The 27,686-nt window shown below is 44.3% G+C and overlaps 3 protein-coding genes and 1 long non-coding RNA gene across 9 annotated transcripts in view; 3 read left to right on the top strand and 1 right to left on the bottom strand.

Moving 5' to 3' along the window:
* Positions 1-482: 482 nt before the first annotated feature.
* CHERP (calcium homeostasis endoplasmic reticulum protein) lies at positions 483-13,246 on the top strand. 2 transcript variants are annotated; one of them, XM_014883017.2, is made up of 18 exons: positions 483-617; positions 717-890; positions 1,509-1,690; positions 2,428-2,565; positions 2,791-2,942; positions 3,311-3,422; positions 3,773-3,862; positions 4,484-4,721; positions 5,046-5,224; positions 5,648-6,044; positions 7,887-8,125; positions 8,915-9,048; positions 9,300-9,386; positions 9,842-9,991; positions 10,110-10,226; positions 10,613-10,707; positions 11,240-11,425; positions 12,527-13,246. In XM_014883017.2, exons 1-18 carry the CDS (start codon positions 593-595, stop codon positions 12,529-12,531), a joined length of 2,700 nt encoding a protein of 899 aa, XP_014738503.1. In that variant the 5' UTR covers positions 483-592; the 3' UTR covers positions 12,532-13,246. The 2 variants fall into 2 exon arrangements, with proteins under 2 accessions (XP_014738503.1, XP_014738502.1); XM_014883016.2 differs by having other exon boundaries at positions 12,109-13,246.
* C26H19orf44 (chromosome 26 C19orf44 homolog) lies at positions 12,808-18,402 on the bottom strand. Its single transcript, XM_014883018.2, has 8 exons — positions 18,214-18,402; positions 17,234-17,800; positions 16,594-16,948; positions 15,961-16,037; positions 15,415-15,874; positions 14,528-14,605; positions 14,244-14,410; positions 12,808-13,898 (listed from the first exon to the last, which is right to left on the bottom strand). Exons 1-8 carry the CDS (start codon positions 18,250-18,252, stop codon positions 13,821-13,823), a joined length of 1,821 nt encoding a protein of 606 aa, XP_014738504.2. The 5' UTR covers positions 18,253-18,402; the 3' UTR covers positions 12,808-13,820.
* Positions 18,403-18,983: 581 nt separating this feature from the next.
* On the top strand, positions 18,984-19,369 carry LOC148221193 (uncharacterized). Its single transcript, XR_015808471.1, has 2 exons — positions 18,984-19,120; positions 19,231-19,369. It is a non-coding gene; the product is annotated as an uncharacterized LOC148221193 (long non-coding RNA).
* A 2,463-nt stretch (positions 19,370-21,832) lies between these two features.
* EPS15L1 (epidermal growth factor receptor pathway substrate 15 like 1) overlaps positions 21,833-27,686 on the top strand; it is a 42,276-nt gene continuing 36,422 nt past the window's right edge. For all 5 annotated transcript variants that reach the window (XM_088178989.1, XM_014883000.2, XM_014882998.2 and 2 more), the window contains exons 1-4: positions 21,833-21,901; positions 26,582-26,623; positions 26,845-26,934; positions 27,174-27,221. In XM_088178989.1, the coding sequence (XP_088035115.1) occupies positions 21,872-21,901; positions 26,582-26,623; positions 26,845-26,934; positions 27,174-27,221 (210 nt within the window). In that variant the 5' untranslated portion in view covers positions 21,833-21,871. The remainder of the gene's footprint in view (positions 21,902-26,581; positions 26,624-26,844; positions 26,935-27,173; positions 27,222-27,686) is intronic.

Raw genomic sequence — 27,686 nt, 5'->3', positions numbered from 1 at the left:
CGGCAGGCATTAGCGATCGAGCGCCGATGTAGTCGATCGGCAGGCATTAGCGATCGAGCGCCGATGTAATCGATCGGGCAGGCATGACTAGTCGATCGCCGAGCTAATCGATTGACAGGCATTAGCAGCCGATCGCCGAACTAATCGATTGGCAGCCATGCTCAAACGCCGAGCAATCAATTGGCAGAATCAATTATGACAGGAAAAAAACCCCAAAAATTATTGATGACAGCAAGAACCCACAGTATAAGAAGAGGCTGTAAACCAAGGTTCGGTGGAGCGTGGAGTGGGCGGTGACCCCTCACGTTCCCCAGCTCTGCTTGCTCTTTTTATATCAAATAAAGCAATCTAAATTTTGCTGAATATCGAGACTTTTGTCTCTCATTTATAACAAACTCAAGCAAAGGAGCCGCTCTTTCTCTCCCCGCCCCGCCCCTCAGGCCGCACCAGCCACAGCACATGCGCAGAGCGGCCCCACGTGACCGGCGCCGCGCGCCGTCTCCGTAGCGACGCGGCCGTAAAGCGCGGTCGCGCGGGTGTCGCGGCTCTTCCGTCCGTGCGGCGCGGCCCTGCGGCCCGGGGAGTCGCGGCCATGGAGATGCCGCTGCCGCCCGAGGGTGAGGGGCGATCGGGGGGCTCGGGGAGAGCGGGGGGGTAACCGCGGGAGCGGGAAGGGAGCGGGAAGAGCGGGGGCTGACAGCTCTGCCTTCCCACAGACCAGGAGCTGCGGAATGTCATCGACAAGCTGGCGCAGTTTGTGGCGCGGAACGGGCCAGAGTTTGAGAAGATGACGATGGAGAAGCAGAAGGAGAACCCCAAATTCTCCTTCCTCTTTGGGGGTGACTTCTACGGCTACTACAAGTACAAGCTGGCCCTGGAGCAGCAGCAGCGTGAGTGGGGCCTGCGGCTCGGGCAGGGCCGGTTCGGGGCTCCCTCCCTCCCCCGGGCGCGGTGTCTCGGGGCCGGCCGAGACTCTTTTGTCTCTCCTGGCCTGGCCCTGCTTCTCCAGAACCGCTTTGCTGCCTCTTCGTGCGCTCTGGGTTCCCGGGAGTTGGCCGAGCGTTGCCCGCGGCTCCTCAAGGCCCCGGCTGTGGGTTTGGAGGCGGGCAGGGGCAGCCGCAGGGATGGGCAGCGTGGTGACACGGAGCTCAGCACCTGGGGAGCCGGAACCCGGCTTGTCCTGCAGTTGTTCCTCTGCGAGTGCACAGGGAGTTGCTGACTCTCCCCTCCTGCACCATCCACCCGCGATTTTGCGTTAACCGTAGAATCGTAGAATGTGCTGAGTTGGAAGGGACCTATCAGGAGCATCGAGTCCAACCTCCGGCCCTGCGCAGGACACCCCAAGAATCCCACTAAGTGTCTGAGAGCGTTGTCCACGCAGCTCTGGAGATCCCTCTGACCCCCTCCGAGCGAGGGTCTATTTGGAACCAGTGCCATTTGCACACGTGGGTTGGCGGTAGCAGGTTTCTGTGGGAGGGTTACTTTCAAAGTTTACTCTGTCTGCTTAGTGTTGTGCAAGCAAAGCCAAGACATCGAGGCTTCTGCACAGATCCAGCCACTGCCACAGCCCTCGCTGCCACCGGCTGCGCCCATCCCAGCCCCTCAGGGCACCCCATCTGTGGAGGAGCTCATCCAGCAGAGTCAGTGGAACCTGCAGCAGCAGGAGCAGCATCTCCTCGCTATGAGACAGGTTGGTTGAAGGTGAACGCTCACCTGGTGTGTCCTTACCTGTCAGTGGCTGTAGGAATTGGGAGTGGAGGGGGAGAGGATGGTTTGGTGCTGAGCAGTGATGGAGGTGAGGAGAAGGGATGGTGCTTTTCTCATTTTTGTTGTGTGGCAAATGCCAGTGTTGCCCTAGAGTGGATATATCTGATGTGTAGACTGTGCTGGCATGATTGACCTGTGATTAAAACCTTTTATTTAATCTTTGAAAAACCTTGTTGGTTTTAGAGTGGAATAAGTGGTGATCACCTTAACTTAGGTTAAATGCTGCAGATTGCTGGGAACTGCAAGATATTCCAGTTAGTAATATTCTGACTTAAATGTGATTCTGGGTGGAAGGGTGTGCTATCAACTAGCTGATTCTTGCAGGAGATGTTTAGCTGTTAAAGCTGCTGGAAACCAAACTGAAGAGTTCCTCGTGCCTTGGTTATGTTCCTTACATTTAAGAGCTTCTTGAAATTATTTTTTTATTACGTGATAGATTTTGGAAGTAAATTGGGCTTTTCCTGAAAAAGATGAAGAATCTTTTCAGAACTAAAGAATTCAAACATTTTCATGAGGTCACAGTGCTTGTAAAAGGTTCTTGAGAGATAGCTACTTATGTCCCAGAGGGTAAGGATACAGCAGCTTCATTCTTTAAAAGGGTGTTTGCTATAATGTAATTCTTTCTCTTTTTTTCCTTTGTTTCTGTTTTTTTTTAATCAGGAACAAGTCACATCAGCAGTAGCCCTTGCAATTGAGCAACAAATGCAGAAGGTTTTGGAGGAAACCCAGTTAGATATGAACGAATTTGACAACTTGTTGCAGCCAATAATTGACACTTGCACGAAAGATGCAATCTCAGTAAGTGGTGTGGATCTGCACGGGGGTTTGGTGGTGCTGTGGGTTCCTTTGAATGCTGAGATTCTCTGTACATTAACAACAACTTTCTGTCTGTGTTGGGTGGCAGGTAAGATGAAAGCTGTCACCTGAAAAATCCCTCCCTGCACTTATTTCAGAGCTGCAGGAAACCCATATCGTGGGAATGCTTTAGACTGACTTGAAATATTTCAAATTTGCTTTCCTAAGGCTGGCAAGAACTGGATGTTTAGCAATGCCAAGTCCCCTGCACACTGTGAGCTGATGGCTGGACATCTGAGGAACAGGATCACGGCAGAGGGAGCTCACTTTGAGCTGCGCCTGCACCTCATCTACTTGATCAATGACGTTCTGCATCACTGGTAAGAAATCATTTTGGGTTTCAGTTTGCTGTTTGGATTAATTTGATGGAGTTTTTCTCTTAGATACAGTGTTGGTTGGCAGGTTGACTAGTCACTTTGTATTTTTAACGTGTTAATTGTTTTTAGCAGCTGTGCTCAGATGTTCACAGCTTTGATCTAGTGCTTTAGTAATCAAATTTAGGTAAAACCATTTTACCTACTTTATGTATTTTTCCTCCAAACAAGATTTTACAATAAAGTCGTTAGGGAGAGAACTCTATTTCGTGATGCCACTACTTTTTAGTATATCAGAAGTTGAGAGAAATTGAATATTCCAGTGCATTTAGTGTTATAGTGAAAAGATAACTCTTCCTGTTCTTTTCCTGAAGCCAACGGAAGCAAGCACGAGATCTTCTGGCTGCTTTACAGAAGGTGGTTGTGCCTATTTATTGTACCAGTTTTCTAGCAGTGGAGGAAGATAAGCAACAGAAAATTGCCAGAGTGAGTATTTGGTTTTGGTTTAACTGTGAGTTTTGCTTTGTTAGGTTGGTGCTGTGTAAATTCACAAATAGGCAGGTGCAAGAAAATCACTGAGATTTTTCCTGGGCTGATTGTCTTTATGAAGTATATTACAGGAGATGCTCTAGTTCACATTTAAAACAGAATTTAAAAGGACCTAGGCTTTATATAAGAGTTATCATAATGATGAATGCATCTGAATCTTTAGCAGTTCAAAAACAAATACCAAAACCCTGGGTCTTGTGAAAAGCTGAAAGCACAAAATTTCTGTGCCTCAGTTTTCCTTTGAGTGTTCATAATTTCTAAAATCACTTTCACTCTTATTCATGCAGCTTCTTCAGCTATGGGAGAAAAATGGGTACTTTGATGAGTCCATTATTCAGCAGTTACAAAGCCCAGCTCTTGGACTTGGCCAGTACCAGGTTAGCCACAAAAATACCATCTTTCTTTATTTATGCAAGTATCTTGAAAATTGTTTTCCTTGTCAAAGGATAACGTTAATTTCTACTCCCCCTCATCTCCCTTGAAGTTGCTTACAAGGGATTACAAAAAAATAGTGTTTTGTTATTTCAAACATTCAATAATCCAGCTGCTGATATGGTCCTGGATACAGGATACAGACTCATATTTGTACATATTTATCCTCATACAGTTTTATCCAGGACATATTTGACAGTGTCTTGTGTTAGCAGGGAGTGTTTGGTCAAAAGCAAACAAACAAACATGGCTTTAAACTGCATACATTGAATACAAAAATTGTTGTGGCAGGAGGAGCTTTTGCTTTTTGTTATTAAAAATGAATGCTGTTGATTTGAGCTATATTGGAAAGGCAGTACTAAAGATGGTGGGTCCCAGGCTGCAGAGAATATTTTGGAAATCTCCACAAAGCTTCATATAATGGGTGGTTCTGCCAGCATTATCCTGCACCTTTATGCATTTTTTTGGGAGAGAGGGTGAAGGGCAATCCAGGGAATTCTGAACAAGCAAGGTGGGGTAGGTATTACAGGTGCAGTGTTCACTTGTTCTCTTTTTTTTTTAATCAGGCAAATTTGATCACTGAATATGCAACGGTTGTACAGCCTGTGCAAGTGGCTTTCCAACAGCAGATCCAGAACCTGAAAACTCAACATGAGGAGTTTGTGAGCAGTTTAACACAGCAGCAGCAGCAGCAACAGATCCAAATACCCCCACTAGAGAACGAGGTGAAATCAACACCCCCACCTCAAGCCCCCACAGCAGCCCCAGCCTCAGCTCCACCTTCTGTTCCAGTCACACAAGCAGGTACTGAGCTGGGACCTGTGCAAAAATCAGTGGGTGACAATGTTATGATTTCTTTTTTTTTGTTTTTTTTTAATTCTTTTTTAATAATGAGACACAATGCACTGCTGGTTTGGTTCAGGCAAAAGCTTGAATCTGTTCAGAGCCTTGCAGCAGGTGCAGGCTGATGCTTGAGTATAAAAAGAAACAGAGATGAGTGTTAAATAGATCAGAAATCTTGTCTCCCAGTAATTAGATTTCTGCAGAAGAAATTCATCTGGTGCCTGGTGTGCTGATGTTTAACTGCAAGTGATTTTGATGCTGATAGTAGTCTCTAAATTGTTGCAGATGATGGTAAATCTCAGCTGCCCCTGGCTGGTTCTACAGACTATGATACAGCTGGGTCTGGAGTGCAGGATCCTGCCTCAGGTGGACCACGTGGGCCTGGATCTCATGATCAGATTCCCCCAAATAAACCACCCTGGTTTGACCAACCTCACCCTGTTGCACCGTGGGGTCAACAACAGGTAAGAAACAGTTCTGGAAACAGATGTGGAGTTTGGGAATGGCCACCTTGGTTGTGGAGTTTGGGAATGGCCACCTTGGTTGTGGAGTTTGGGAATGGCCACCTTGGTTGTGGAAGTGCAGTGAAAAGCTGTAAAAGTTCCAGATTTCAGTGCCAAGCTTTGTCATTCTGAGTGCAGTTAAAGGCAAAACGTTAATTATATTTCAGTTTGTTAACCATCACGCTGTTCCTATGAACAAGAGCTGTTGGGTTCAGTAACAGTTTGGTCTTTTCCCATCTTTTTTTCTGAAGTTGCAGCCATTCAGATTTGTATCTTAAACGTTCTTGTGCATGTTGTCTATGGGCTGTATTTGCATAGGGAGGTGTGTTATTATGTTCTTTATTCTTATAACCTAACGACCAGACTTCTGTACTTCACCTCCAGGGACCACCTCACTGTCCTCCCTGGAATAACAACCACGAAGGAATGTGGAACGAACAGAGAGATCAAGGCTGGAACAATCAGCGAGAGACCCCTTGGAACAACCAACCCGATCCTTCTTGGAACAACCAGTTTGAAGCCCCGTGGAACAACCAGCCTGAGCAGCCTCCATGGGGTGGGGGTCAGAGGGAACCTCCATTTCGAATGCAGCGGCCACCTCACTTCAGAGGCCCATTTCCTCCACATCAGCAACATCCCCAATTCAACCAGCCCCCGCATCCGCATAATTTCAACCGCTTTCCACCTCGCTTCATGCAGGATGATTTTCCACCTCGCCATCCCTTTGAAAGGCCTCCTTATCCTCATCGTTTTGATTACCCCCAGGGGGATTTTCCTCAAGGTAAAGTGTGTACCAGGCCAGGTTTTCTTATCAATGCTGATTGACGTTACAAAATTATTTAGTGATTTGGGGTGACGGTTTATCCCCGGTGGACTGTTGGGATTTTCCTGAGAAATGTTTGGATTGGGAGTTTGGGAAGCTACAGCTGAGAACTTGGTAGGAAACACGTGCAGAGTTGGATGCTTCCTTGCTTTTTGAGTTTTCCCTAATGGATAAGAAATTGTGGTCCAAATTGAAGACAGCATCTCTACAGGCACCTCTTTTGTGACTACTTAGCTTTAAAAGTAGTAAGTTTGAAAGTGAGAGGCAGCGTTTTCTTGTCAATTTAATCACCTGCACATCAGCCCATAGGTGAGGGCTGATGAGAGCTGTGGCCTCTGTGGATGGAGGAAGTTAAGAGGAAGGCTGAAAGGATTTGTTCCTATGCAAACACTCATTCGTTTTCTCTTTCTTTTGACTTTCCAAGCTGTCTGGTTTTTATTGTTGTGTGGCTTGGTAGTGTGGGGTGAGATGATCCCTACCTCCAGTTCTTCCTCCTCACTGAGTCTGTTCTCTTGCTGGAACATGGGGATGTGTGTGAGTGTAATCAGGTGCTGCTTGCCTGGCCTGTGCCTGTGGGCAAGTTTGCTCTAGGTCTGCTCAGAGGTAGTTTCCATTTCATTGCAGGAGTTACCCTCACTCTGGAATGATCCTTGTCAGTGTACAGGCCAAAGATCACCCTGGTTCTGTGTGACAAGTCATGTAGAAGATACATTATGTTTTCTGTGTACCAGTTGCTACATTAATCCTAAAAGTTTCTCAGTTTTCCAAGTCCAAAAATGGTTGAAAACCAATGGATTTCAGTTTATATGTTTAGGATTGAGTTTAACTTCTGTAGTAGAGATTGTCCTTTTTTTTTTTTTTTTTCCTTGGGTTTTATTGTTTGCATGTTGTTTTTTTTTTAAGGATTGTGATAGTGAGTAGGGAGAAAGGGAGAACTCCCTCTTGGCCAAGGGAGTTTAGGTTGAAGCTCAGAATGAGATGCTTGCTTTTGGATTTTAGTGGTGATTTAAAATATCTGTTGTTTCATGCAAAGTTGTTGGAGAAAGGGATCAACTAAACCAGATGGTTTAAAATTAGGAAAGCAGTGGAGCAATGATTATACAGACTCTGCTCAAGTTCTGATGACAGTGAGTACCAGCTCGAGATTGGGAAGTGGCTGTAATGGCTTTTCCTGGAAAAACTGTTAATCCTGTTGCAAATGATGTTGGTTTTCAGTCTTGCATTTTTTCTGTAGAGTGCAGTGAGTTCAGCAGGGTCTCCTGGTGTTCATGGCATTTGTCCATCAGTGGTTGGATGAGTGTCACTCACTTCCCTATTTTAACAGAATTAACTCTACCTCTTCTCCAAGTATCTTTTTCAAAAGTATTTTCTTGTCACCCACTGATGTGAATTAATTGCTGCCATATATATATTTCTTTATATATCTTGATTTGGAAGAGAGACAGAACTGATTACAGGTCCAAGCTGAGCCATGATTGTGTACTTAGCATCAGAAATAAATCCCACCAGTAGCTGCCCTGCTGCATCTGGAACATTTCGTTCTTGAGTGTGTCTTTCTTGTGGTCCTTTTGACCACAGCTTGTCCCAAAGGAAGCAGTGGCTTGGGGCTGAACTGTCCTATTGTCTAGAGAGTGGTTGCTGTGGCCAGGGAGGGATATTCACTGCAGGGTATTTGTGAGTGTGGCCTCTGGTCTTTCAGTTCTTCACTGGATCTGCCGAGATTGAGTTTTAGGATAAATGCAGTAATTGAAGCACATCTCTGATAGCTAAATAAAACATTTTAACCCTCTTACTCTGCAGAAATTGGACCTCCTCATCATCATCCTGGTCACAGATTGCCTCATCCTGGAATCAGCGAGCATCCTCCCTGGGGAGGGCCACAGCACCCCGATTTTGGGCCTCCCCCCCACGGATTTAACGGGCAGCCCCCTCACATGCGGCGCCAGGGGCCTCCCCACATGAACCACGACGATCCCAGTCTGGTGCCAAACGTTCCCTACTTTGATCTTCCCGCCGGGCTGATGGCTCCACTTGTCAAGGTGAGTGCTTGCTGTGGGACCGACTGGTGGGGTTAAAAGATCCAAAAGCCGTTGTTGTTATTAGGGACAGTTGAACATGTATGTGTATCATTTCAAATCCTTCCATCCCACCACCAGTTGTGTAGGGTATAAAGGCAGGAGTAGTTGAGGGGACTAGGTGGTGAAAATGGTGATGATTTTCATGTGTTGTGTGCTAGAGGAAGCTGGTTGAAGTCACAGAAAGACTAATTTATACTTGACAGTCTGACCTTTATTTGTAGGAAATGGAAATCTCCAGTGATTTCCAGATGGCCAGGGAGACCTCAGAAGTCTGATGGGGCCACTGCACTAGTTCTTCCTAATCAGAATTCTCGTGACAATGTTTTACAATATCAATGTTACATATACAAAGAAGGATAGAGAACAGGAAACACACCTGTATCAGCATCTTCAGGAATATTTACATATATGTATTCTGTATTTGAGATGAACAAATAAACCTCTTCCATCTCTTTGTGCTATTCTCATACACCAGTTTGTGCCAGGCTTCCATCAAGACACATTAGCACAAAGGTGGATGAGATGTGCATTTTATCTACCTGGTGACCCACTTAACACTGCAACCTATGCAGTGCAGGCTTTTCTCAGAGAACTCACAATAGTGATAGCATGAGGAAGCATCGAGTCCTCTGCAGAATCCTTATTTCCAGATCATTTTTTTATCCATTATTGAAATTTGAGGTCTCTACACAGCTAAATCTGTATTTAATTGGCACATGACATGAATGTGATTTGTTTTGTTTCCGGCAGCTTGAAGATCATGAGTATAAACCTTTAGATCCTAAAGATATTCGTCTCCCACCTCCAATGCCCCCCAGTGAGAGACTCCTGGCTGCGGTTGAGGCATTTTATAGTCCACCATCTCATGACAGGCCTAGAAACAGGTAATTGTAGGTGAATGATAAGGAAAATGCTCTAAGAAGGTGTCTCAAACCACAAAGTACCTCCCTCTCTTGTCTGTGTGTTGGTTCTCCTAATGCTCTTGTTGTTGCACTTGCTCTTTGATCTTATACTGAGATTTGTGAGACAGTTTTGCCCAGACCTTTTGTTCTGTACAAAATCTGGTGAAAATCCTTAAGGTCACCACTGAAGTGGAATATACACGTGTGGCTTCTGTGTGGTTGATTTGTTGCAGTGAAGGATGGGAGCAGAATGGACTGTACGAATTCTTCAGAGCTAAAATGAGAGCAAGGCGGAGGAAAGGTCAAGAGAAGAGAAATAGGTGAGAGTTCCTGTGTGCCACCTTCTGCTGTGTGCTGTTCATCTGGGAGGTGCTTGGGCTAAATGTGGAGGGAAAGCCTGTTCAGCAACATGCTGATGAAAAGTTGAGTTTCAGTGTGCTGGAATTTCTGTCTAATCTGCAGAAAATGGAACCAGCACGAGTTGCCCAGAGCAGCTGTGGCTGCCCCATCCCTGGAAGTGGCCAAGGCCAGGTTGAACGGGGCTTGGAGCAACCTGGTCTTGAGGAAGGTGGCCAGGGTTGGAACTGGATGATTTTTAAGGTCCCTTCCAACCCAGACCACCTTGTGATTCTATGAACCAGTTTTTCACACTTAAGCTTTCACTTTGACTGCAGAAGTAGTGCTTGTGTGTAATTAGAATTTGATCAGGAGTAGATTTGTGTTTCTGGTGCTTCTCCATGGAATCTCAGTGGAGTTTCTCTGCTCATCTGTGCAGTGGGCCTTCTCGGTCTCGCAGTCGGTCTAAAAGCCGAGGTCGTTCATCTTCCCGGTCTCATTCACGATCCTCAAAATCATCCGGCTCCTACTCGAGATCACGCTCTCGCTCTTGCTCTCGATCGCGATCCTATTCTCGCTCGCAGTCCAGGTAGAGCACGGGGAAGGGGGGGCGGGGGCGAACCTTGGGAAATGGGGAGCGGGGAAAACGCAGCCCCGGAGGCTGATGCAGGGAACTGCTCTGGTAACTCTCGTGCTGTCCCTTCCAGAAGCCGGAGCCGCTCCCGCTCCTCTCACAGCCGCTCCCGCTCTCGGTCTCGCTCTCGCTCCAAGTCGTACTCCCCGGGAAGGCGGCGCCGTTCCCGCTCCCGCAGCCCCACTCCTCCGTAAGATTTGGTTTCATCTCGTCTCCTTTTACCTGCCTGTTGGAACACAGTGCCTGCAGGGACACTGTAGAGAGAATATTCCTTTATTGTGGTGGCTTTTTATTTTAACAAAACTGCGTGCAACTGTGAAGTCTGTGTACACCTTCAGAGTAATTCTCCGGGTGCTCCATTGGGAAGAGCACAGTGTTTGATTTCCCTTGTGCTCAGAAGCAGGTGATGTGTTTCTGGCACCTCAATAACTGCATAATCTAATGGCATTAATAAAGAATAGCTCAGTAGAGTGGATGGGATTGTGTTGGATGTTAATGCTTAACAGAATAGAACTGACTGTGCTCTGTGTCAGAATAGTATCACTGGTTCCTAATTTGTTTTTGTTATTTTCTTAGTTCTTCTGCTGGTTTGGGCTCCAGTTCTGGGCCTCCTATACCAGAATCGAGACTTGGAGAGGAAAATAAAGGCCATCAAATGCTAGTGAAAATGGGTAAGATGCTGTTCTGGAATCTTACAGAAGCCAGGAAAGAAAATTAAGACACCTAAGTCTTACATATAATTAATTCATGCATGTTCATAAGGAATTATTCCTTGGTATTCCAAGATCAGCATAAAAATATTCAGAGATGTAAGTTCATGGAGCAGTGACAGTTGCCTTTCTGGGAAAGGTACAGAAGACAGGGATGTGAGTTTGGCATCAGACAGAACTGACACTACCCGAGGTATTTCATCTCCCTGCAGTACAGGTCAGCAGGGCTGAGCAGACAGATTGGGCTTGTGCTGCCTTTCTTCTTATCCTCCTAACACTTCTTAGAGACACTGCTGCTGTCAGCTCCTAGAAGCTCTGCATATTAATGCTTGTGAAATAAATGGGACAGTTCACACGTTGTTTCAGATCGTCCTGAAACAATCCTGCTTTATCAAACTGATGCTGTCTTTGGTTGTTTCCAAAATGTCAGTGTTTGTCTTCATGATTCTGGCAGTAACAGTGAAAGGATGGCAATGTTGTGTCCTTGCTGCAGGATGGAGTGGATCTGGTGGATTGGGAGCCAAGGAACAAGGAATTCAGGATCCAATTAAAGGAGGTGATATCCGAGACAAATGGGATCAGTACAAAGGAGTGGGAGTTGCATTGGATGACCCTTATGAAAACTACAGAAGAAATAAAAGTTACTCATTTATCGCACGCATGAAGGCCAGGGATGAATGTAAGTGAACGTTTCTCAGCAATTTAGAAACCTCTTGAGAGTGATTTTTGTAAACCCAAATCAAAATATCAGTAACTCTTAATTTTTTCTAGTGTAACTGATACAGTAAAACAGGTAAGTGGACATGTACTCTGATTTCCTTTTTTAGGCATTGTGTTACGTTCTAATTTCTGAAATGTTAATTAATGAGTGTGTTCTGTGTAAGCCACTGGCTGCAATACTGAGGACCTGCATCTTTGGCAAAGTTAGTGGAGAGGGAGCTGTGCCACACAAGGGACGTCCTTGTGGTTGGAATCAAGTTAGACCACACTTAACTGTTCATCCCTGCCCTATTCAGAGTTTTCTACCTTAGTACCATGTTCTGCCAAAGCCAGAACTGATAATAAATTCTCTTTAGTGCAGGAAGGGTTCAGAAAAAGTGGAGACATTTATAAGAGGTGAATATAAAATAACCCAAATAATGGATTTTTGCAGAGAGTCTGTGATACATTGAATGCTAAAAGGAAAAAGCTGGCATGCTCAATGAAATGTCACTTCTGCCTCTAGATCTGTAGCAATCAAGTGGGTTCACATAAAGCCCATAAGGAAAAATTCCTTATTAACAGAACCCTCTTTCCACAAAACATTTCAGCCAGTTCAGGTAACTGCGGAATGTATAAGAATTCTTTTCCCTGTTGTTTCAGTGAAGCGTGAAACACAAGACCCTCCACCACTCGAATAAGACTCTCTGAAGAAAGATGTCTTGCATCTTCTGTAAAACATTAAACTTGTAGAAATCTGAAATAAAATCTGGAGGAAGTGACAAATGAATTAATTTTAGAACTATGGTGGAAAATGGAAAGCTATGACATGTACTTCAACACTTGTCAATTAGTGCTTTAAAAAGCCCAGTTGTTACTACGACATGTCTAGCAAGTTTAAAAATCTCCATTTATCTCCCAAAATTTTCTAATTAGTTCCCCATTTTATAGTAAAATTAAACCCCATTCAAGCAGTTCCTGGTGCAGGACTGTGCCTCATTCATTCCTGTGGAATACAGACATTATCTGATGTGGTTGTATGTTCTCTAGTTCCATAATGTATGTTTATTTCTCTCAAAAGGTTAATTCTATTTGAAGTGGAGGGGTGCTGCCTTGGGAGCAAGTCAGACTGATGCTGAGCAGTGTATCCTAATGTCTAAATGGGGAATGAAGCATCTAGTTCCAGTGCAGGTGACCTGTGAGCACTGTGCAAGCTTTTAGAACCTTCCACCCAACCTCCAGGCCCCAGCCAGCAGCTGCTGCAGCCTCCTCTCGGGGCAGGACACAAGGGTCAGTTCTCTGGTAGCTTTTCCAGCACTCTGAGGGATGGGAAATGCTTTGTAATGGAAATGGAACACAGTCTTTGTGCTTTTTTTTTATATTTTTGTACATACCCTTTAATAAAAGCTAATTAGTTCAATAGAAGAGAATCCATTTTCTCTGCTCTACACATTTCTATCAAGGAGCTGTTCTTGGAACTTTGCTGTAATCTAAATGAAAAAAAGAAACAAACCTTTTGTAACTGTTTCCAGAGACCACCAGCTATAGCTGTTAGGCCCTTATACTGCACTTCCATTCCCCAGGTGTGCGTGGCTGTTCTCTTTTCCAGTTGTTTGTTTGTAGAGCAAAATCCCTCTCAAAACCATCCAGTTAATATGGTGGAATATCAGTTTGTTCTAGATCTACTGTAGTTGTGGAACTGTAGCTGTCTGTGAATCAGCATACAACACCTGTATGTTACCAACTTGTGAATGTTGTTGTTTTGCCTTCCAATAAACAATTTTTTTAAAATAAAAAGGCAGCTGAGATTTCAGAGTGAATGGATTCCTGCACCTTGACTATAATCCTTCCTTGTTTTGAATTTATCCTAACAAACACACTCTTGAGTGTGTTCAGGTTTGTTGTAATCTGACAAGGCTGATTATATAGAAACTGCTTAGATAACAGCACTAAAGGCAGGGTACAGTAATTTCCTGCTGTGGTCATATTTCTCAGGGGCTGTAGCACAGACTTTCACTTCTACCACAATCATAGATGTGATCTCAGATCTCACAATTCACCCAATAAATATGTGCACTGTGATGTTACCATGGTCCCATTAGACAGAAGTGTTACCTTGACATCTCTTTTGCTGCCATAGTCTGGCTGAAGGTTCCTGTGTATCCCTGTACTGTGTACACGGGTAAAACATTCAGGTATAGAAAAGTAAATTATATATAATAATTAGCAATTTGTACTAACTAACTTATACTAACATAGCAGTTTGTATGAATCCTTCCAATATGGTTTATCTGTGCAACTTGGAAAAGTTTCTTGTTTCAGCATTAGAGCTGTAAATATAAATGTCACTTAAAGCTCAGTAACTGTCCAAGCAGTTATTTCTCTTGGCCTTTCCGAATTTCTTCAAGAGCTTGCTCAATTGTTAGAGGCGGGGATTTGTGATTCTTGATGTACTGCAAGAAAAAAAAAAAGGTAAGAAACGTCTTTATTACATAGTTTATTATTTATGAAATAGTAGAAAGCAACTAATCTTCATGATACCTGCACATTTCTGTACTAGCAACAGAAAGTGACCCTTCTGTTGAAGCATCTGAATGATCCCTGCTCATTTGAGGACAGCTAAATGCTACAACAGAAACCTTAATCTTTAAAAACTGGCCTCCAGCAGGACTCCAGTCTTTTTTTTTTTTTTCTTTTAAACTTATTAATTAATCATATGCAAAGAAACTAGGTTTGCTGCAAATACCACAAACGTTTGGAAAGGAATATACACTCAATCTCTGCTTTGTCATAAATACCTCCTTAGCCTCTTCCAGGGTATGGTAATGGAACTTCTCATGCTCTAATGACTCCACGAGGGACGTGTGAAGGCGGTGAAGGTTCTCAACAAACTGCTGGGTCAGCATCACGTGCTGCTTGCACATGGCGTGTAAAACCAGAACCGAGGGGCTGTACGTGCTCAGGGCTGCGAGAAAGGGACACGATGGATTGGGGTGGGGCCCAGCCAGCACCAAAAGCTGAACGAGCTGGGCTTAGGTGCAGAAAATAGTTTAAAAAAAAAGAATAAACGTGGTTTCAGTACCTTCTACTGCATCCATGCTGATGAGGTGACTGGCAATTGGCACTGGATCGAAGTAGCTGGTTCCAACAGAGGGGTTTGCTGTGCATAGGAAAGCAGCAGAATTACTGAGTGAGGAGAGGGGGAAAGTTTAGTGCTACTGCTTGGTTCTTCAGCAGTTTCTTGGGACCTAAAACCACTGTGCAGCCTAACAGGAGAATTCTGTCAGCCAACAAAAATGTTGACATAGTTAAACAACTTCCACGGTTTCCTTACTCTCAGGCTCACACCACCATTGCAGAAAGCACCTTTTCTAACCCTGGGCAGAGTAAAAATAAAGACTTCTGTACTCAATGCTGCTGTTTTCAAGGACACTCAAGTTTCTATTTTCTCCTCGAGTGTGGCAAGGAATGGTGGCTCTTAGCACTTTTTCTTTGAAGTGAAGAGATGGAGGCAGGGAGCTACTCCTCAGGATATCAAAGCTCATATCTGATCCTGTCCTGGGGCCATAATGCTTTCACAAGAGACAAGTACAATGCAAAAGAACTCGATGGATGAGCAATCACTTTAGTAACGTGACAATGCTATTATTTACAACAGTAAAGATGTCAGAATATGGAATTTCATTTGAGTGTACTACTTGTGCTACTGAGAGCTCTGCTGCTAACACTTGCTCATCCAGCCTCAGGTCCCGTGGGGGGTATTTTTAACCAAAAAACATTTGTTATTATGATATTCAATCCCAGTCTTTTCTGTAGACAGCAGCTTAAAGTGCTGGGCTTGAGGCAATTTTTTATTTAGGACCAGTGTGAGGGGAAGCTGGCACTGAAGTGAAGAAGTCCATCGAGGCTGACTGGGCAGATGTAAAAGTGTAAAATTTGCCTGCTGAGGGCAGTAACTGCTGAACTCACCCTTTGCCCAGCAGGGGGTGAAGGGAGGCTCTGCTGTCTGCACCGCGGTCTCTGTGACAGCCACTCGGTGGCCCCGGCTGTGCTGCCCTCGGGCGACCAGCAGGGATGAGGCTGGAGACGGGAGTGCTCCAGAACACGTGCAGCTCTCAGCATGTCCCTCCACAGATTCCTCGTCTGCTGTAGACAGAGACCCTTCGAAGTCTTCAGAATATTCTGAATTAAGAGTTCTCTCGTTCTGATTAAGATAATCCTGTTTGTGTGGAGGGAAATCTGAGGAAACTCCACTTAAATGTTCAGAGATTTCAGCTTCAGAGATACATTTTTCAACACCCTCTTCAGAAGAATCACTCACACTAGTTACTGCACTGGTCATTTTAAGAGCAGCCTGGTCCTCTTCCACCAGCAATATATCTTTTTTCACATATTTGTTTGATTCTTGAGTAAACTGGATGTCTTTTTCCTGTAAAAGTATTTCTTTTAGAATCTCTACACTCCACCAAACACAGGCAGACTGGGAATATCTGCTAGTGCAGAATTTCTACTTACTTTTTGCTTTAATTCTGTTGCCTTACTGGTAGTGTCTGGTGCCAAATCATCAAGGCTCATGACATTCAGTCTGAAGCCTGCAAACAAATGAAACCTATGTATGAGAATTTATATTAAAATTACAGTACTCTTTCTTTTGAGTGAGAAAAGTGAGGGGGAAAAAATTAGTACTACCTTCCTAGATTAGCACTAAAAAGTAATAGCAACCAGTCACTGATTTTAACTTCATAGACACTCCTAAAATTTTCTCCTTTGAGCTGCTGACATTCCTGAAGTTCAAGAGATTTTTGCTGCCCCTCATTTCCAGCTGTTCTCACTCTGACCCATTAGGATATTGTGTCACTGATACATGAAAACTATTCTACTACTACTACCTGTTTGTTTTGACATAATGTCACTCAGGGCAGTGTCATTAATCTGAACTCATTAAGCCTAAAGTTAAGAAAAATACAAACCTATTACACTAGAAAGAAGATCAAGGTAATTACTTTGATCAGGCCTTGCTTTATGTAAGATATCATCAGTGAATCCTTTCAAAGTGACTATTTGCCCATGTTTATTAAGAGAATTTATCAGGAGATTATCAGTACAATTCATACTGAGTCTACTGAGACAGGATTTTAGGAAACTTACATTTCAAGCTGCTGCTGGTTGGATCTTCTGCATCATCCCCTTCAGAAAATAATTCATCTAATGACTTTATTTCACTCCTGTCACTTTCAATGGATTCTTGGATTTGCTTGGTGTAGCCTGTTTTAGGCAGAGCAATCTTTACAGCGTTGCCTTTCATGGAAGACGACAGCAACTGAGATCTCATGGTGTGTCCTGACAGGTTTCTGCTGATGGGTGAAAGTGCTGGTGAATTAACTCTACCAAACACACTTTTCTCTGAGTCTTTGCTGTGAAAAGAAGATGCTTTAGATAACTCTGCTGGTGAAACTTCCTTATGAGGTGGAGGAGCCCTTCCTGATGGAAGTGGAGTCTTGCTCTTTTTGAAGAACATGAAAAAGAGATTTGTGTTACTTCATTGTTACGTGTAGCTTGTTAAAGGGAGAATAAATCATTGTGGGTAAAATAGAGTAATTTTAAAATGTTAAGGTGGGAACCTGAATCCTATCACGAGCAAGATACAAATGCAAGTTTAAAATTTAGTTGTTGGTGTTATCTAAATAAAAAACGATCAATCAATTAAAACAATTACATAAAAGAATTCATAAAAACACATAGTCCAGCAAATTTGTATTTACCTTTCTCCCTACTGAGCATCACTTACCAGAACCTTCTGACTCCCATTTCCACTGGAAAACTCCAAGGAGCTCTCCATCAATTCTCTCATTTCCTCTTCATCACTATCCAGATCAAGCTGTTGTTTAACTGTAGCATTCCTTTTAGGGCTTTGGATGCTTTCTTCTTCCTCAGAACAGGCATCCCTGCGGGTCCCATTCCCACTGGTGGTACGGTAATTCTTCCAGTACTTCTTGGTCCTGGCACCACCTTCATGCCCAGAGGAAGATGAGGTGCATTCCTCAGCCAAAGGCTTCAGGCCCGAGTCAGTGTTCTGCAATTCCAGGTGCTTGTTTTGACACATTAATTTGCTTTCTAGTTGTGCCACTTTATTCAGGACTGAATTTAACCGCGTGTGGGAGGCTCTGCCCAGAGTGCTCTGGGTTACTCGGCTGCTCCCTGGCACCTGGCCCCGCGGGCTCCCACGAGCGTTTCCATCGCACACCTTCAGGAACCTGCCCTGGTGGGACGCAGCTCTTCCAGCCTTTTCCAGCTCTGTGTCCATCACCGTGATGTCACCACGGGTGCCGATCCTGCGGGGTACGTGGCTGTGGCCCTGCCAAGAATCACAGAGTCACTGACCTGACAGCAGCGAGTCCAACCTGTCACTGATCCCCACGGCGCCAACCAGACCAAAGCACTGAGTGCCACATCCAGTCTTTCCTTAAACATCTCCAGGGATGTGACTCCACAGGGATGGTGACTCCACGGGCAGTCCCTTCCAATGTCTGACCACCCTTTCTGTGAAGAAATTCTTTCTGATGTCCAACCTAAACCTCCCCTGCCACATCTTAGGACTGTCCTCTCGTCCTGTCACTGGTTCCCTGGGAACAGAGCTGGTCACTACCTGGCTACGCTCAGTTCTGTCAGGGAGCTGTAGGAAGGGGGTTTTACAGATCCCTCCCCACACAGGACGGCCCGGGCCGAGGCTGCCTAGGTACGGACTGAGATAGGGCGCCTGTGCCTCACCTGACCTCGGCCCGCGGGTACCCGACAGATCGCGGCCATCCGGGCCGGGCCGGATGGGATGGGGCGGGCCAGGCCAGGGTGGGAGAACACGCCGTCGGTTCCGCCCGCCCCGAGGCGGCTGAGGCTTCTCCGGGCGGGCTGGAGCGGGCGGCGCGCCGCCGTGTCCTGGAGTCAGCGACTCGCCAATATCCCGCCCGTTCATTGGCTCCGGGCGAGCGCTTCAGCGCCGCCAGCCAATCGCGAGCAGGTTTACTGCCGCCCCGAGTGCAAGCCCCAGCGTGCGCCGGGGTCAATAAATGCGGATTTGTACAAACCCTCGATTTGCTAATTATTGGAGCGAGTTGGGAATTAATCCAGTTGTTCAGCAGGATTTGAGTTAAGACCCCTCACTGAAACAACATATTGTAGGCTGCCCTTTGTACTTGTGAGTCATTTCCAGGGACATGGTGAAACTTGCACTTTGCGTGTCACAGTGAAATTTGACATTAGGTATCCAACATCATTATATAGTTGTAATGTAATTATATAGTTTTTGAGCTTATGCCATGGATAATTTTTATTTTGCCTATTTTTTTTTTGTTTTTCTGAGTTAGTTTTCTAGTATTTTCTAGTGTTATCATCCTGCTGTAAGGCAGTTCGTAAGACTTGAGTTTAAGAATTCTTAAAAACTTTGCCTTGCTATCTCTAAAACCCCGGCTGACAGATACACACAGCTATATACTCCGATTATATATTTTGATAATATTGCCAGATCAGTCTCATGAAATAAAAATTGATAACAAAATGCATCTGGCAGCCCACAAGATGATTTAAATTGTTTACCACTGAGGAAAATTAATGATCAGTGAAGCCCACGGATTGGGATGATTGAATCCGAAGTTATGATCTAAATGACATCAAACCTGAGGTAATTTGCTCTCCTTATTCTGTATTAGTAGATTATTTAATTTCTTTTTAATGTAGTTGAACTGTGCACTATTCACTTTTGCTTTCTTATTTTTCCTATGTCTTTTAAAGGACTGGGATGAACCTGAACCCGTGGTGGAACTAGTGCTGAGGACCTGAATTTTGGGATGAAGAATAATAATAATAATTCAGAATGGTATTGTAGTGTGGTCAAAACTCCTGTATACAGTTTATAAATAATTTCCTACCCCTAGCTAAGGGAACACCTTGAGCCATTTTCTTTGCCTGACTCTATTCTGAACATGTAGTTCATCCGAGGGGGAATGGAAACTAAATGAGATGGGCAGTCTGAGGACTCTTAAGAAAACAGACTTCCTGGTTTTTTTTTTTCTGTTTTCCTTCCAAAGTGAAAGCTGGCACAATTTTTTTTACAATTTCTCAATAACAGATGCTGAGGTTTATGCAAAAGGCTTTGGAGATGGAACATGAAATTCCCATGGGTGATTTCATTCTTTATTTCCACATTTTAAAAATTCCTTGTCTAATCTGATTGAGAAACTATTGGTGCATAAAAATGAAATTGGAATCCCATGGTCCTGAAAAGGAAATGAATATAAAGCAGGCTGAGGAATAGCAGGAGAGAGGAAAAATACTTGGAGCAATCGTTTAAGAAAAAAAAATAGAGAGCAAAGAAGACTCTGGAAGGGACAGAGTAGTGGGGAATGATATTGAAACAGAAGAGTTTTAATTGTTATTTGAAAGAAGTTCACATTTTTTCCCACTTATATCACGTAAGGATTGTGGTGTTTTGTTAACAGCTTGTGGAAATCTGCTCCAATGGGGTCGTTTTAATACAGGCTTATTTGATGCAACATTAGATTTTGTGACTAGTTGCAGTTATTTTTATTAAAAATACTGTGTCATAGTTAAATTCTCGATAGAAAAAGAGGTTATTTGTTAACTGTATCTTAACACTGCTATTATATATATTTCAATATAATATTGAAACCACCTGTGATAAAGCACGAGATTTTGTTACTGTTCTATGCTTTAATGTTTTAATATCAAACGTAAAATTAATGCTCATTTTTATTGAGGGAATATTGCACTTTTATTGCAGAATTTCTGAGCTTACTGGGTCAATGCACCTTATCTCCTGCTGGACCATTCCAGTTCTGTTGTGGTGTACGACTGACAGCAGTCTGTCCATCCACAAATCTGATCTTTAAGTTGAAATTAAGTTTAAAATTTTTGTTTCAGACAGGTTTTTTCCCTTTTCCAGTTCTGAGATAGACATACAAAGTGTCTGCATGCTGTCTTAATTTTTTTTTCCTAATGCAATGAGGGAAATCAATTGGAAGCAATGAATGATGTGCCTGATTTTTTGTCTGACCTGCCTTGTACCTCAATCTTGCAACATTTTCAGTCATTTCATTCAACCCTTTCTCAAGTCCTTCTGCTTTTCTTCACTTCCTTCCTCCCCCAAGAACTAATGCTACAAATTTAGAGAAAAATGAAGGCAGACTTCAGAGCCCAAGGGCATTTACCTCTGGACACTGGCTGAGAGGATTTTGTGTGGTGAGGAGAAAGGAAGTGAGGGAATCTCTGCAAGACCCGACATCAGCTGTGCCACTTTGCAATCTGTTGTCTGAGGTCAAATTTTTCTGCTTCTGCTTGTTCCAAGAGCTGTAAAACAATTAAGTGACAGTGTGGGGTGAAGAACTTTTAAAGCTCTGAAATATGGCAGTTGCCCTGCATCTTTTTTTTTTTCCCTAAATGGGTTCCTGTTGATTTAACTTTTATGTGATCACAGTGATCCAGCCTCGGCCAGGCTGCTGCTCAGGATTCATACTCTGCAGTCAGGGGCTTTGGTTAACTTTGGTGTATTTGATGCCGAAAAATTGATCCAAGACCAGAAGAAGCTTCATTGGGGATGAAGGACACTGGATGAAGGCTGCTTTGACAGGGTTTAGAGTTACAAAGTTGCTCAAGGACTGGAGCGTCTCTCTGCCAAGGAAAATCTGAGGGAGCCGTGTGTGTTGAGCCTTGAGAGGAGACGCTGAGAGAGGAGCTCACCCCTGCCCATCAGCGTCTGCATGGAGGGGTCAGAGCAGGGACCAAGCTCTGCTCCCTGGGGCCCAGCACTGGAACAAGACAAGAGGCAGCAGGCAGAAACTGATGCCACAAGAAGTTCCACCTGAACATGAGGAAGAACTTCTTTACTGTCCGGTGACTGAGCACTGGAACAGGTTGCAGTCCCTCACTGGAGATATTCCAGAACTGTGTGGACACAATGCCGTGTGTTCTGCCCTGCTGGAGCAAGGGACGTGGGACCTGGTGGCCGGCTGCGGTCCATTCAAACTTCGCTTGTTTTGGGATTATGTGACTGCCCAGGGAGGTGGTGGTGAAGTCCGCATTCCTGGAGGTGTTTAAGGAGCGACAGAACGTGGCACTCGGTGCTGTGATGTGGTTGACAAGGTGGTGATCGGTCAAAGGTTGGACTCAATGATCTCAGAGGTCTCTTCCGTTCTTAAACAATTCAGTGACTCTGGGAAGCGCCGCGATCAGCGGGAACTGCCGCCGAGGAGCGCCTGCCGGGGCTCGATAAAGCGGCGGCCGCTCGCCGCCGGCTCTCGGGCACCTCCTCAACCGCCGCCACCGCCTCCTCGGGCCCGCCCGGCCCGGCCCGGCCGTGCCGCCGCCTCCCGCCCCTCGCTCCGCCCCGGCCGCGGCGCGACCCAGCGGGAGGAAGATGGCGGCGCTCATCCCCCTCAGCCAGCAGGTACCGGGCTGCCTGGGGACGCGCGGCCCTCCGCAGCGGCAGCCGGGCGGGCGCGGGGAGCGGCAGCGGGGCCGCACCGTAGCAGGGTGCAGGCGGGGCCGGGATTAGCGCTGGGTACGGGCCCCGTGCTGGGAGGGGCTCGGCCCGCCGGGAATGAGGGTCGGGGCGCGGCGGGGAGCGGGACCCGGGCGGGGCAAGGGCGGCGAGCGGCCCCCGCCGTAGCCCCGGGCCGGGGCGGGCGCTGGTGGAGAGCCACAAGCTCCGCCGGCGCCTTCCCCTCATGGAGGCCCTGGAGCTGCGTCCCTGGGGAGGGGCTGAGGGTCTCCTGGCGCTTCCCCACCCCGAGCCGCCGGGATTACCGCGGGCCGGGGGTTTGGAGGCGAAGAGCCGGCGTTCCGCACGTCACCCCTGTCCGTACCGACGGCTCGGTGCCGCCTGGAGCCGCGGAGTTGTTGTGACAGGGTGGCGTGGCTGTGTTGGGTGTTGAGGAGATGCCTGAGGAGAGCGGGGACACGGGCAGGGGGCTGAGGGCTGTCAGGAGGAGGATGAGCTTCTTCAGGGCAGGGCACATATTCCTGAGCCTTGCTTCCAGCTCCGGTTCAATGCTTGGGAACCCTGGGTTGATTTCTGTTCTTCCAAGTTTTTTGATTGATTTCTTGCTGAAATAATTGAAGCCTAAGCAGTGTGATCGCTCTTGGTTATTTTCCATAGCCCTGTGAAGAGAGTCAGTTTACTTCTTTGCTTAAAAGCAAAAGAAAAGCAACATCACCCTGCTGCATTTAACGTCTTGAAATTGAGAGTGTTTTCTGTGCTGTGGCTAGGCCAGTCAGGCATTCCAAATGACTCCTGTTAGTAGTTCAGGTTATTTAAACATATCGATTTCTTTTTAATAATGATCTTTGAGTTGCAATGCTCTAAAAATTTATCTCTCAATGGAATCGGATAACATAACTTGCTGTGTGTCTTATTAAGAACATGTACTGCTGTTTAGCTACTGTTTCACAGGAGTCCTCATTAACAGGTTTGATTAAGTGAACATATTCAGAAACATCTCAAAACACACAAACTTAACAAAAATTTTCAAGTGATTAATGTGGTGCAAAATATATAAGTCAAACTCTGGATGTGAAAAACTTTGTAGCTGTGAAACTTCTATAGTTCGTTGGTAAAAATAAAATAATTATATTTACTTTAGAAATCGAGTTTCTCTGTTACTTGAATTCTCATTGCTCTTTGAGAGACTGGCATCAATGGTATTCCTCTTGATAGAAAATGTTAGGTTTATGGAATAAAGGACCACGTTCTTTAAACATATTTTTATAGTATTTTCCAACTAATTCAGTGCAAGCACTGTAGTTCTAAAACTTGTTTTCCTATATTGAACTGTCAAGAGTAATCCAGCTGTAATCAGAGCAGCAAAGAGAATTTCCTTTAAAGTAATAAACTTCCTCTTTTAATAGCCTCAGTTTTGTGATTACTAAGGAGATGTGTGTTCATTAGAGTAAATGCCAGAAATGGAATTAGACAGAACAGGAGAGGGTGCATATGCTATAATGTTGTGGCATGTCCACTCAGAAAGATATAAAATAAGACTATTGATACCAACATAATAAGAGCTGCAAACAGCATGAGTAATTCAAGCAGCTTAAAATATTTTATCATATTTTGTCATTAATCGTTTATCATCATAATAATTTTATTTAAAATAACCGATGTGATCCAGAGCTCTTTGTGACCCCGAGGTGACCTCAGGAAAGAAAAGTGGCTGTGTGAATTGTTCTGGTGGCAGGTTCTTACTCCTGCCTTTTTACCTGCACTGAGGGGCTTGGAGCAGTGTGCACTGTGCACCACAAACAGTGGGTGTGCAGGCACAAGGCTTGAACTTCTGTGTGGGACACAAATTGAGAAAGTAAGAAAATTACAGCCTGAAAAATATTCCAGGCTGGAGCTTCTCAGCTCTGTTCCCAGCCCATGAGCTGGTCCAGCTCAAGGCTAAGGGAGAATTTCTGCCAGGGTGATAATTTGGTCAAAATTAAAAGGAATTAATAACAAAACAAAACACCTGTTGTGGTGCATGACCAGGCCCTGGCAATGGGGTGTCTTCTCTCTGAACCAATCATCTTTTCTTTACTATTAAAGTTATGAGTCATGCTGTAAAACCAAGTGTGTTTGTGAATAAACTTGTCTCTTTCTTCCTATCATGAAAGAGAACCATGTAACTGTGCATCTTATTTCTGCCTCATTTAAAGGGTTCAAACCCCTTCCCACGACCACACTTCTGAACAGGGAATCAACTTGGAGATTAAACAACGAGGCACTAGGGGCTCCCAAGGGTCTGTTTGGAAGATGGTCTGAAGTGTTGGTCAGAGGGGATGTTTTAGGGAGTGTGGAGCAGGCATAGAAACCACGGCATGGATAAACTGTTAGTCAAATGGAACCTCTCTGACAGGTTGTGCTTTGACATCATCCAGCTGTCCACTCTTCCAAATTTTTGCTTCTTGCTGGCCTTGACAGCCTTGGGTTCGTCCTTCATCAGTAGATGTCACCAAATTACAGAATCCTCTTGAATGACGGTGATGTCACCACATGTGGTGGCGGGTAGATAGAGAGCTGTGCTCTCTTTGTTTTTATCACTTGAACCCGTTTTGTCTGGTCTGCTTCACCACAGAGGTGTAGTCATTTAGGTAAAGCTGTCAGAGAGCCTGAATCTTTGTAAAATTCTGCAAGCAGAGAATTGATCCTGAAGTGCTTTCCAGCAGCACTTGGGTGAATAATTTGCTGTGGAGGAAATTTCACGGCACTGAAGCACATCACCCTGGCTTCCTGCCACCCCTGCCAGGTAAGTCAGCTCCACGAATTGGCTGGCACTATCAAATGAGGGTGACAGGAATGTGTGGTGATGGGATGAGATCATTGAGTCCTGCTGCTGGAGTGGTTTGCTCTGTGTCTTGGTACAAAACCAGTTCTCTGCATGCTCTAGGTCACTCACCACATCAGTTAGAGGAGCTTGGAGTTGGTGGTTGACTCTGTTGTCTGAGCTTTCTGATAAACAAGAGGTGCATAGTTTGGTGATAGCTGGCTGAAAACACGCTGGGTTTTATTCAGAGTGGAACAGTCTATTTCCTACTTCCACCTTTTCTCTCAATGATGTGTTTCCTCCTTGGACAGGAACACAATGCTTATATGTGCTGATTGTTTACATGGCAGCACAAAGGATAGTCAAATTTATGTTTGCAGAATCCTTCTGAAATCCTGTCTGCCATCAGGAAGAGCGAGGGATTCCAGAGGATGCTGATGTTGGAAAATGCAGTCGCTTATTTTGTTGTTGGATATAAGTGAAGTACATTTAAAACACTTAGGAAACTTCTGAAAATGCAGGATTTTTCTATTCCAATAGAGCTGCAATCTTGAGAGAGTCAGTGTTTGCTTGTGCTCGGTTCAGAAAACTTAGTTATTTTGGACAGCTCCTTAAATGAAGATTCAGCATGTTTATTGTAAACTCACAAGAAGGTTCTCTTGGCCTAAAATAAAATTTTCGTGTTCTTGATTGGTCTTTTCTTTCATCATATTCCTGCCTTCCTTCCTCTCAGAGTAGGCAGAACATCTGGAAATCCATGAGGGTGACAAGGAAGAAAGTGACATTTGGGAGGGGATGTAGTAGTGATGGGGCTTAGTGTGAAATGCTCCTTTTCAGGTGTCTGACTGCTGTCCTGGAGGTGGAGAGTGGTTGTCCCCAGCAGGTTTGGTGACATCTCTTTGTCTCACTCGTTAAACTCTTTATTGGCTCGTTTTGTTGCTTTCTTTTTAAGGCCTCTGAGTGGTTTAAGGACTGACCTGGTTTTGACTGGGTTGGTTTTGCTATTGGCATTGAAGCTGAGGAGAGCAGTGTGGAGGGATAAACCTGCACAGGGCTAGAACTCACACGGCAGCTGTAGGAGGCAAGTGAGAAGATAAGGTTTGGGAGCTTCAGCATCTTTTGGCATTCCAGTTCCCATCTGCTTGGAATGTCAGCAAGAGGGATCTGGATCTGCTTGTTTAGTGCACTGAAAAGGCAGAGCTTCCCTTGAATCCACAGCTTTTGTGTAGTGCAGTGATTACACCAAGTTAAAAATCCTCCAGAAGCGTTGTCAGAGAATTTGGAGAGTTGTTAATTTGCCATTCCTTTTATAAATATATCTATATTTATATATATATATGGTTTAGGGGTTTTGTTTGGTTGGTTTGGTTTTGTTTTGTTTACTCTGTTTCAGTTTAAGGTCCCAGTCCTCAAAATGTGTTAACACAGGCACAGGGCTCTGTGTGTGTGTAATTGTCAGGTGAAAATATTCTGTCAGGATGTATAGGGTGCAGGAGGTAGTCAGGTCAGCATTATTTTGACAACTGGGCCTTTGTTATCAGTACTTCTCATACTGAGATCTGAAATACTTTGGCAAATCATTCAAAGCTGTTCTTCAAAACCTTATCCAAGTGTGAGGAGAGGTAGGAATCCTGATGAATGAGAAGTTCTAAGGGATGACAATAGCCTGTGGTCCTGGTGGATCACTGTTATCCACACTTAAATTCCAAGTGTCCAGTTTGTAACACAGCAAATTAACTCAGTATTTTAGGGTTTTGTGCTATACGTTTCTTTTCCTGTCACTTCTGATTGTTGTTTATTCTGTTTTCTTTCTTGTGTTTCAGTTTGCTACTGGGAATCCAATATATGAAACATATTACAAACAGGTACGTTCTTTAAAAAAATAAGTAAAAGTAAAGTGCAGTTTCTTCTTCCCCAAGACTTCCTTCTCTTTCTTTTCCCCATTGCAGTGCTAAAACTGTGTGAATTCCAAGTGGTGATGCAGTTTGTGTAACTCCATTTGACCTAGAGGCAAGAGACATTGCATTTCTTAAATCTGCTTTCACAGCAGTCATGTTTTAATTAAATGTTAATTTTTCTTCTTCAGGTAGATCCAACATACACAGGGAGAGTTGGAGCAAGTGAAGCTGCTCTGTTTCTTAAAAAATCTGGTCTGTCTGATATCATCCTTGGAAAAGTAAGTTGAAGGAATTGGATAATGCAGTAAATTGTCTGTACACTTCATTAAAGTGAAAGGAAAAATTTAGGAAGAAAATTTGTCTTTTGTGCAATGATCTGTTGTTAACTCAACAAGTCAGTAACACTGTATGTCATTACTTGACAGCTGAATGAGCACTTTAAGAAGACCTACAGCAGGAACTGTTGAGCTAAGCTTTCTTTGAAATTCACAGCACCTTTTCTTTTGTATCTTCACAGATATGGGATTTGGCTGACCCAGAGGGTAAAGGATACTTAGATAAACAGGTAAATGAAATGTTCATGTAGACTTCCTCTATTACCTTTCTCAGATTAGCCTTGTTTTGATCAAGCCCTGATACCACTGGTAGTTCTCTTTATCTTTTTAAGGGTTGAGTTTCTGTTTACAAGATTAGTTTTTTCCTCAGCACTGCTCATATCCAAGTGTATTACTCAGTGAGGCTGCAGAAAAGTTTGGTTCTAATTTTCTGTATCTCTTTTGTTTTGTAAATAATCAGTGTGTGTAGTGTGTAGGTACACAGTCATTGAGTCACAAATGAAAAGTATGATTTGATTTTAGAAGACTTTCGTGCATGAAAAATTAGTGATTTTACTAAAAATAGCTTGGAATATCAAATAGCAAGTTACTTATAGATAAATATAAACTCAAAACATTACTAATTTTTAAGAAAAAATGTTGTGTTTTAATTAGAAGAGAGTTTTTCATAAAAGCTAACATTCAGTTTTCTCCTC

The sequence above is a fragment of the Sturnus vulgaris genome, chromosome 26, assembly GCF_052056855.1.
Source record: "Sturnus vulgaris isolate bStuVul1 chromosome 26, bStuVul1.hap1, whole genome shotgun sequence".
In the NCBI taxonomy this organism is placed as follows: Eukaryota; Metazoa; Chordata; class Aves; order Passeriformes; family Sturnidae; genus Sturnus; species Sturnus vulgaris.
The sequence above is the reverse complement of the archived record's forward strand: the minus strand, read 5'-3'. Positions and strand labels throughout refer to the sequence as shown.